Genomic DNA, 10,648 nt, shown 5'->3' on the forward strand with positions numbered 1-10,648 from the left:
TTTACACAAGCTGCACGCTCACTACTTTACACTGTTATACAAGCTGCACGCTCACTACTTTACACTGGTATCACTGTTATACAAGCTGCACGCTCACTACTTTACACTGTTATACAAGCTGCACGCTCACTACTTTACACTGTTATACAAGCTGTACGCTCACTACTTTACACTGGTATCACTGTTATACAAGCTGTACGCTCACTACTTTACACTGGTATCACTGTTATACAAGCTGCACGCTCACTACTTTACACTGGTATCACTGTTATACAAGCTGCACGCTCACTACTTTACACTGGTATCACTGTTATACAAGCTGCACACTCACTACTTTACACTGGTATCACTGTTATAAAAGCTGTACGCTCACTACTTTACACTGGTATCACTGTTATACAAGCTGCACGCTCACTATTTTACACTGTTATCACTGTTATAAAAGCTGTACGCTCACTACTTTACACTGGAGCAAAGTGTCATTTCTTCAGTGTTGTCACATGAACAGGCGGACTCACTCTGTGAGATACTGTACATATATACGTATATATGTACAGACTGAATTTGTATATCTCGTTGATTTAAACTCTCAGTCTGCAGCTGAAGTGACTCCTGATCCTGAACCAGACTCCACTCCTGCTGCTCCTGCTGCTGAGGAAGAGGTGGAGGAAGAGGAAGTGGAGGAAGAGGAGGTGGAGGTGGAGGAGGAGTGTGTTAGCGCTCTGCAGCTTGTAGAAGGTCAGTCTAGGCTTTTATTCTGAAGGACAGAAACTTGAGAAAATAAAAGACCAAACTTTTACAGAGCAGCAGGGGCGAGTTGAAACGGTTTCAGATTGAACGACATGTTTCCCTGCAACATTGTGCAACCCTCCACAGCAGGCTTCCAGGTATGTTTCCTTCCGTTTGGTGGGCTTGTCACAGGTGTTATCCAATCAGCTGCGACTTATTGATCAACAAGTTGTAACTTCCTGTTTACAAAATAATCATAGTTTATTTATTCAAACTTGTTCAACTTTATCGTCACAGACCAACATTGTAGACATACACCACACAGTGTGGCTCCTGACCGGTTGGTTGTTGTTGTTCCAGATTACGGCTGTGAGGCGGAGGAGGAGGAAGTCTTTTAGCTCCGCCCTGCTGACCTTTGACCTCCAGTGAAGAAACTCTCCGTCCGCTCAGACTGAGGCAGGTCCACTACGACGGATCAATGTTACAGAAATCAACAACCAATATCAGCGATCAGTTACACCAAGTTAGATAATCACTGATCAGTAAATATCACTGCACTCTGATGCTTTTTATTGGAATTGATCGCTGATCGTCTGAATTGATTCGGAACATCGAGCGTCTGGTGTTCAGATTGTAAAAAGTCGCTGTTAGACGTGTTTTTTATATCAATCGATTGTAAATAGGAAGATTCACATTCCTGTAAAATATCAACATGACTCAGATGTTTTACTTTGTGTACTTTGAAATCAATGTGTACTTCGTGTACTTTTAATGTGACTTTGTGTGTTTGTTGTTCCTGATAAAATGTAAAGAGACAAAAGATAATAATGAGAAAACAACATTCCCTGAGACAAAGAAAAACAGGAAGTCAGTCTTTGTCAGAAAGTTTTTCACTTTTCATCACAAACATCTGGAAACAAATATTTTATTTATTCCATTTTTATCAGCTGACCTCAAAAATAAAGTAATGAAACTTACTGTCTTTTTCAGCTACATCTCACTGTCTTTATTAGAGACCCAGTGGAGCAAAGCTCATCTGAAGAAAGCCAGTCAGGGAACCCCACATTTGCATTTCTTTCTTTTAACAAGAGGATTTTAATTAACGCCAGTGAAGACGAAAAAAACAATGTTGCATAAGAAACATACAAAGTATTATTATCAAGTAATCAAAGTAAAAGTACTCTGTTTAGGATTATGGCGCTCTGGAGTGGCTGTAGAGAGAAAAAACATTTTTTCCAAGTGTCAATTAATTTGATTCATGGACGTAAATACAGACCGTTCATCTGAGTGTTGAGTCAAAACGTTGTGAGGGCGTCGACAGTCAGAGCGTTAATAACTGAACCTTTAAACAACCAGCCGAAGATAAATCTTTATGAATAAAGTCACTTTAAAATTTTTGACCTTGATTTCTGCAAAAATCATATTTTTTTGCTGTTTTGATGTTCATCAGTAATCTTGTCTCTGATTGGTCCAGAGCAGTCTGCAGTATTCCTAACATCTGTCCAATCATTTAGTCACACACAGGACTGTCAGACTTTAAAGGAACAGTCCAACAAATGATGTATTCAGTTGCTCTTTTTTCCACTCTTGAGGGAGCTAGGCTAATAGTTTCCCTGCTTTCAGTCTTTATGCTAAGCTAGGCTAACCTGGACCTATCTCTTTATTCAAATGTTGGACTGTTCCTTTAAATCATCACAGGCTCCGGGACGCCTCCCTGAGGGACTCCACGTGTTATTGAAAAACAACAGGATAAAACTGTTGCAGGTTTGTCTCATTGTGGACTCAGTCAGCCTCTCAGACGAGCTGCAGGGTTCGGTATATCAGTCTCAGTATCCAAAGGTCTGTTTGATGCCCTGGAAGTAGAACCGGGTCCAGCCCTCCCTGGTGGAGTCCTCCTCTCCTGCAGGGACTCCTCGACACTCCATCCTCAGCTCTGTCTCGTCTCCTCGGTCCTCCAGCTCCAGAATGACAGTGGCATAGTGCTCTGATGGAGAGACAACAACAAAGCTCAGATGTCAGAGTGTCCCTGAATACAGCAGCAGATACTTTTCTGACAGCAGACCCTGAACTCAAACCAGAGACAGTCTAAAAGAAGAGGGCGTGGCTTCCGGGACTTCACCCGTTGGGTTGTGTACTGCTGTTCTGAAGCTTCCAGTTCGCCATCTTGTTTTTTGGAACCAGACATGACCATATTTGGATGAGAGGGTGGAGCTAGCTAGCTTAGTTATCGAGGTGCATCTGTAGTTCACGTTAGCTGTGATGTTAGCTGGGATGCTCATTTTAGCTTGCGACAAACAGCTTTGTCAGCTGCGCTGGTTAAATGTTCACAGAGCAGCGGATACGAGTCGCCTCTATCCTGATTGACAGCTTGTCAGTCAGCTTGTAGCCCCGCCCTAAAGCCTCCCCTGCTTCCTGGTCTCTGTTCCTCTAAATGGGACCATAATTTACTAAATGAACATCATGCTGTGTTGAAGAAGACTTGAAACTAGCGACTGAAACCATAAACTCATCAGGAAAGTGGCTACTGAGGGAATAAATCAGCTGACAAGTAGAAACATTTTCTCACAGACTTCTATAGTCGCCCCCTGCTGGCTGCTGGAGAGGACGCAGGTTTAAGTCGCCCCCTGCTGGCTGCTAGAGAGGACGCAGGTTTAAGTCACCCCCTGCTGGCTGCTAGAGAGGACGCAGCTTTAAGTCGCCCCCTGCTGGCTGCTAGAGAGGACGCAGCTTTAAGTCGCCCCCTGCTGGCTGCTAGAGAGGACGCAGGTTTAAGTCGCCCCCTGCTGGCTGCTAGAGAGGACGCAGGTTTAAGTCGCCCCCTGCTGGCTGCTAGAGAGGACGCAGGTTTAAGTCGCCCCCTGCTGGCTGTTAGAGAGGACGCAGGTTTAAGGCGCCTCCTGCTGGCTGCTAGAGAGGACGCAGGTTTGAGGCTCTTCAGCGCTGGCTTCACTTCACCTGTAGGTTCTTGCTTGGTCTGAACCACAGGAAGATGTTAAACAGGCGCAGTCATCTTCTTCAGTCACACACTCTGTGGTGTGGTCTTCATTTTGAATTCTTCTGTTGTGATTTTTGTTTTATTTTTGTTTATTCTCTTCCTTGTGTGTTTTAGGTGTCATCACTTCCTGTCTCTGTATTCTCCTCCTTTGTCTGTGATTATGTTTTATCAGTTGAGCCTACTTTACTTCCTGTATTATTTTTCTGTGGCGTGCCGGGCTTTGTTTCCTGTCAGTGATGATTGTCTGATTGTTTTCACCTGTCCCTCGTTTGCCATCTCTTCTTCTTTGAGTTTCTGTCTTCAGTGTTTACTTTTGGATTTGTTCTTGTTTGCACCAGTTTCGTGTCAGTTGTGTCACCGGACTTCGCTCTGTTGCTGTAAGTTATTATCACTTATTCCATTAAACACCACCAATTACAGCCTGAAGTGTCTGGTCCCATTTGAGACTCATCTTAAAGGACGGCTCAAGACGCATAAAATATGTTATAAGATCAGAGACCCCGTGAGTTTATGTTAAACGCATTGTGTTCCCTTGTTACAACCTGCCCCACTCTAGGTTGTAACGATGATATGCTTCAAAAACAGGTAGTGATGTAAATGAACATGTTTCTCTCTGACTCACCGCGAATGAGCAGTATGTCTATGTAAATTCTATAGAATAAACACTAAAATGTATGAAAGAACATCTCTGTACATCCGTAGGTAAAAAGAGCTGTGTGTCTGTGTGCTGGTCACCCTGGAGTGCAGGCTGCAAAGAGCACTCTGTAAAATCTTAAAATCAAGAAAGTCCCCAGTCGTATGCAGTGTTGGGCAAGTTACTACTTCCTACTTTTACGTTCTTTCACTGCTGTTTAATGGGCATTATTCTGCTGGTAGGATGTGCTGCATAGGTGGGTTCTAGAGATGTGCAGAGTTATGTCTGCAGATTGGGAAAAATGAACCTTCTGATTAATAGCGGGGGGGCTCTCTCATCAGGAAAGTACTTCATGAAAGGAAACACAAACCTATTGAAATCTATTTACCCATGATCCATCAGGGGAGATACCGTCTTGTTAAGAGGGGCCGAGGACAACAGGAACTAACGTTACTCTTTACTCATGGATTTGTTTTTATGCTGCTGAAATGTTTCTCGGTGTTGGTGAATTATTAAAAAAACAAAACACCTCTTAATTTCAAGGTTAAAATATGTCATAATGGGCGTTACTGAGACTGTAACAGGTATAATATTACTATTATTTATATATGTGTGTGTGTATGTATATGTATATATATAGTTTGTTTGTTTTCAAAGAGGATTTAAAGGTTAATCAGAGCCAGACACTTTGTGTGTCATCATATGTGGAGGAGACCGCAAAAATATTCTGCAGCAAAATCTAGTAAAACACAAGAAACAAACAGCACTAATCAGTTTTTAGGCTTCCTCTTCATTGAGTCACGTGTTTTTAGTTTGTTTTCTTCCACCTACAGAATCCATATTTATAATTTAATGATCTTTATTTTGCTGCCTCTTGTGAGTCATTGTGTAATCTGATTTTATTTATATGATTTATTTTTGTTTTAAGCGCGCTCTCTCTCTCCCTCTCTCTCTCCTCTTGGTGTCTCTCCACCTGTTTCTGTCTCCTCCCCCCTCTCTCTCTCCCTCTCTCTCCCTCTCTCTCTCCTCAGTCTCGCTGCTGCTGCTCAGACGGCAACAGCTCCGCCCGCCTCTCCGTCTCCCACCGTCTCTCTCTCTCTCTCTCGGTGTCTACCTGTCTCTCTCTCTCTACCTGCCCCCCCCTCCTCCCTCCATCCCTCCCTCCGTCCCTCTCCTCCCCCCTCTCGGTGCGGACATGCTCCCGGGGCTCCGGAGATGAGGCTCCGAAATGTCTCCTTCCTGACGGTCTTGTTGTTCGGGCTGTGCGGGCTGGTCTCCCTGTCCTGGTACACCGCCTTCAGCAGCTCCAGAGGTAAGACCCGATCCCGGTGCGTCCCGGTGTGTGTTTGTTTGTGTTTCACGCTCCACACACGCCGCTGTGAGGAGGGCGGGTCGCCACGCAGAGCTCGGCTTGGGTTTGTTTCTGTTCCGCGTTGTGTTTCTTGGATGTTGCGGAGAAAAAGACGTGAACATGATGGTGTTGATGTGAAAGGGAGGCTGCAGGCTTCAGATGGTCCGGAGGTGAAGGGAGCGCTCGGTTTGTGATGCACCACATGCCAGATAAGAGGAGAGGGGCCCGGAGGAAGGAGAGAATTAAAGGAGGGGTTGGTTTGATTTTGTTGCAGCTCCACTTCGTGTTGCAGAAAAAAACACATGATGCTGGTGATGCAAGGGGAAGCTCCAGCAGTGAGGTAATGAAGGGAGCGCTTGATTTGGGATGCATTACATGCCAACAAAGAGGAGAGGGCTTAGAGGAAGAAGCAGGTGAGAGGAGGTGGTTCGTTTGATTTTGTTTCAGTCCCAATGTTGCAGTAAAACATGAGATGCTTGTGCATGAGAAGCTACAACCTCCTGAGGTAAGGAAGGGAGCGCTTGGTTTGTCATGCATCACATGCCAGCTAAGGAGAGAGGGTCTAGACGGAGGAGAGAAATACAAAGTGGGAAGAGGTTAGTTTGATTTAGTGGCAACTTCACTTTGTGTTGCAGAAAATGTAAGGGGAGCGCTTGATTTGGGATGCATTACGTGCCATTTCAGGGGAGAGAGTGGAAATGGAGAAGGGGGGGGGGCACTGGGTTTGATTTTGTAGCAGAAAAAAAACATGTTGTGCATGTGAGGGAAAGCTCTGGCTCTGAGGTGATGAAGGGGAGCGTTTGTTTTTTGATACACCACATGCCAGCTAAGGGGAAAGGGGAGAGGGTAGAGGTGGGAGCGGGTGGGGGGGGGTTGTTTTGGTTGCAGGTTAAACGTGGATGTGTGGGGAAGGAACCGTGTTCTGAGATAATTAAGGGGGCGCTTGGTTTGTGATGAATCACATGTCAACATAGTGTCTAGATGGCCGTAGGAAGGTGGGAGGGGTTGGTTTGATTTTGTAGCATCTCCACTGTGTGTAGCAGCATCATGCTTTATGTGCATGAAGAGGAACGCTCCAGGTTCTGAGTTAATGATGGGAGCACTTGGTTTGTGATGCGGTGCATGCCACCTGAAGAGGTCAAAATGGAAGAGGGAGATGTAGAAGAGGAGGGGTTGGTTTGTTTTTAGTTGCAGCTACACTATGTGCTCTGCAGAAAGAAAAGAAGATGCTACGTGTTGCAGAGAAAAGTTAGATGAAGCAGATGCTAATCAAGGAAGCGCTTGTTTTGTGTTAGCCTTATATGTCAGGAAAGGGGAGAGGATCTAGACGGGGGAGTGAGAGGGGGAAGAGGCTGAGGAGGGGTTAAAAAGAAAAGATGCAGTAGATATGAAGTGGAAGGTCCAGGTTATGAGGTAATCAAGGGAGCGCTTGGTTTGTCAAGCCATCACTTTTTAAAATTTGATTTAATAACATTTTGTTTTTGTTGCAGCTGATTGTTGGAAAGAATCATTTCTGCTGCTGGAAAAGAATAATGTGAGGATGTTTAAAAAAGTCTGCACTCTGGAGGGGAAGCGAGCGCTTGGTTTGTGATGCATGACATGCCAGAGGAGAGAGGGGGTGTGGATGGATGACAGAAGAAGTGTGAGTTTGTTTTTGTAGCCTGCAGGCCTTTTTGTGCAAGGAGCGAGGGGTGGCGTCCTCAGCTGCTACAGAGGAGGGAACGGGAGCGCTTGGTTTGGGACACTAGACAGAGCCAGGTGGAGGTGACCGCGTGGATGGAGGCTTGTTTGTTATTTATGTTTTTTACTATTTGTGGGTGCGTTCGGACGGAGAGTCAGGTGGAGCGTGCTTCATTTATGATTCATTACAGGCCTGGACGGGAGGAGACAGTTTGTGGTTGTGTTTGTCTGTTTGTTGGAGGGTGTTATCTTCTAGAACAACTGATGTGTAGATGTTAACAAACCTGTTCTCCAGGCTCCGCTGTCAGCTAACCCCAGGAGTGAGGGAGCGCTTGATTTATGGTGCACAACAGACCTGGGGGGAGGTTTTTAGTGTTTGTGTGTTTGTTGTTGCAGTGTGATGGTGGAACAACAACGTGTGAGTGTTTACACACCGGAGTGATGCAGGCTCAGCTGTCATCTGCATGTCCATGGGAGCGCTTGGTTTGGGACCCCTTACAGCCTGTGAGGGAGGTGGAGATAGTGGGACGGACGTGTTTTTTTTTTCTTTTCTGCAGCTGCTTGTTGTTGCTGCAGGAACAAATCACTCAGCTAAAAAGGAGCGCTTGGTTTGTGTCACAGCAGGGGAGCGGGGTGCAGCTGTAGGTTTTGGGGAGCCGCCTGGGCTCCACCTGCCCGGGCGGGTCCTGATGAAAGGGAGCGCTTGGTTTGTGACAGATTTCACGCTGGGAGGAGAGGGGTGGCGTTCTGGTTTTTGTTGCAGCATGAAATGTTTCTCCTTAAAGTTCAGCTGAGAAATCTCATGCGAGAGGACCAGCGGCTTTGCAAGGGAGCACTTGGTTTTAAACGCAGCACACGCCAGCAGTTGCTTTCTTAGCTCGGTTCCCTCGATGGACTGGCTGTGAAGCGTGTGCAGACTGCTGGTTCTGCTGATACCCATCTGGTGATGATATCAGGGCCGGCGTTCCACAGACGCCTGCATGGACGCGCATGAATCCTGCAGACTGATGTAGACGATCTGCTGAGAGAAAGTTGAAGTGGCCTGTAGGGAAGTCAACACAGCGTGAACACAAAAACACTCGATTACATATCTGTTTTCATCAGATTCTTTCTCTTTCATCACTTCCTCCTTTCGGACGGTGGAAGTCAGGGCTGCAGACGTCACTGTGTTGAAAAGTGGCGGCTGGACATCAGGGCTCAGATTAGGGCTGTGACGATGCACAATAACTGGCTCACCAGAACGAGATGAGCAGATATTTTAACGCCGTTTAAAGACATATTCAAAGCTGAAATATCTGAGGGTTTTCAGCATTAAACAAAATTTGATTTATGTTTAAACTGCATTTCATGTTTTCTTATTGTGCAAATAAACCTTTCATCTGCACCGACGGTTCGTTCATTTCCCCGAACACACTGATAGTTCTGTAAATAACACCTGCTGTCAGAGCGTTTTGAGAGAACGTGATTAGCTAATCGTGAAGACGGCGAATAAAACTGTAGGTTAATCATACACCTGGATATTTTGCAGAGCTTCCAGCAGCGTTTAGCGTCACGTCATTTGTGCCTTCCCGATCACAGCTCTCTGTGAAGCCGTTTTGGTTCTTTCTCTGCACGGCTTCATATCCCACATGCGGCATTTCAGAATAAGAGCGTTTTGCCTGCCTGATTTTGCTGACCTGTTCAGATTTTGTGCTTCTTCCATGGTTAAGTATCTACCGAGTTTGTTGTTGATATACGACCGGGTGTTTTATTTTGAAAATCTCCCCGTGTCTCATGTTGTAATGTTTTATCTATTTCACACTGAAAAGTGACCCAGTTAGATTTTCCCCCCAAACCGTTCGGCCCTAATTTGTTAAATCATTAAATTTCTTTTGTCTTATTAAAAAGCATCTTTCACCGTTCAGAACTCTGAAAGGGGCCATAACGAGTACTTTCACTCGGGATACTTGAAAGTGCATTTTGCCGATGATACTAGGAGGCAGGCTTTCCTCGGCCCGACGTTGCGTCTTCGCTCGATAAACGCCTGACCTGGTGACCTGGTTTGCGTAGGCTGCAGGTGACCGTCGCTGCTCGCACAGCTTTGAAGTCAGATTTGAGTCTGTGTGTTCGCTGCGTGTTTGCTCCTGGAGCTGCTCTGGGATCAGGTGGAGGTGTTACCTGGGGTCGCAGGCAGCTTCACACAGTCGCACAAAGAACTGCGCCCACGCAGGACAGGAAGTGGGTACTGGACCAGAGCAGTGAGACCAAAACACGCCTGCAAGTACACTTTGATACACATATTACTTTTAATAACTTATTTGGAGAAAACCTTCAGTGAACAAGTACATGGAAGTAATGTGACTGTCGTGTACTCTCTCTCTCTCTCTGCCTGGTTGTGTACTCTCTCTGCCTGGTTGTGTACTCTCTCTGCCTGGTTGTGTACTCTCTCTCTCTCTCTGCCTGGTTGTGTACTCTCTCTCTCTGCCTGGTCGTGTACTCTCTCTCTGCCTGGTTGTGTACTCTCTCTGCCTGGTTGTGTACTCTCTCTCTCTCTCTGCCTGGTTGTGTACTCTCTCTCTCTGCCTGGTCGTGTACTCTCTCTCTGCCTGGTTGTGTACTCTCTCTGCCTGGTTGTGTACTCTCTCTCTCTCTCTGCCTGGTTGTGTACTCTCTCTCTCTGCCTGGTCGTGTACTCTCTCTCTGCCTGGTTGTGTACTCTCTCTGCCTGGTTGTGTACTCTCTCTCTCTCTCTGCCTGGTTGTGTACTCTCTCTCTCTGCCTGGTCGTGTACTCTCTCTCTGCCTGGTTGTGTACTCTCTCTGCCTGGTTGTGTACTCTCTCTCTCTCTCTGCCTGGTTGTGTACTCTCTCTCTCTGCCTGGTCGTGTACTCTCTCTCTGCCTGGTTGTGTACTCTCTCTGCCTGGTTGTGTACTCTCTCTCTCTCTCTGCCTGGTTGTGTACTCTCTCTCTCTGCCTGGTCGTGTACTCTCTCTCTGCCTGGTTGTGTACTCTCTCTGCCTGGTTGTGTACTCTCTCTCTCTCTCTGCCTGGTTGTGTACTCTCTCTCTCTGCCTGGTCGTGTACTCTCTCTCTGCCTGGTTGTGTACTCTCTCTGCCTGGTTGTGTACTCTCTCTCTCTCTCTGCCTGGTTGTGTACTCTCTCTCTCTGCCTGGTCGTGTACTCTCTCTCTGCCTGGTTGTGTACTCTCTCTGCCTGGTTGTGTACTCTCTCTCTCTCTCTGCCTGGTTGTGTACTCTCTCTCTCTGCCTGGTCGTGTA

At 46.3% G+C, this 10,648-nt stretch overlaps 1 protein-coding gene and 1 long non-coding RNA gene across 2 annotated transcripts in view; both read left to right on the forward strand.

The window, feature by feature from the left end:
- The first annotated feature begins 535 nt into the window (after window positions 1-535).
- On the forward strand, window positions 536-1,706 carry LOC123957697. The gene is made up of 2 exons (XR_006821866.1): window positions 536-738; window positions 1,090-1,706. It is a non-coding gene; the product is annotated as an uncharacterized LOC123957697 (long non-coding RNA).
- A 2,379-nt stretch (window positions 1,707-4,085) lies between these two features.
- The window catches only part of mgat4b (alpha-1,3-mannosyl-glycoprotein 4-beta-N-acetylglucosaminyltransferase B), a 155,174-nt gene continuing 148,611 nt past the window's right edge, over window positions 4,086-10,648 (forward strand). Inside the window, exons 1-2 of the mRNA XM_046030013.1 lie at window positions 4,086-4,101; window positions 5,390-5,670. Of these exons, the coding sequence (XP_045885969.1) occupies window positions 5,574-5,670 (97 nt within the window). The 5' untranslated portion in view covers window positions 4,086-4,101; window positions 5,390-5,573. The remainder of the gene's footprint in view (window positions 4,102-5,389; window positions 5,671-10,648) is intronic.

This window comes from Micropterus dolomieu, linkage group LG19 (genome assembly GCF_021292245.1).
Source record: "Micropterus dolomieu isolate WLL.071019.BEF.003 ecotype Adirondacks linkage group LG19, ASM2129224v1, whole genome shotgun sequence".
Taxonomy (NCBI): Eukaryota; Metazoa; Chordata; class Actinopteri; order Centrarchiformes; family Centrarchidae; genus Micropterus; species Micropterus dolomieu.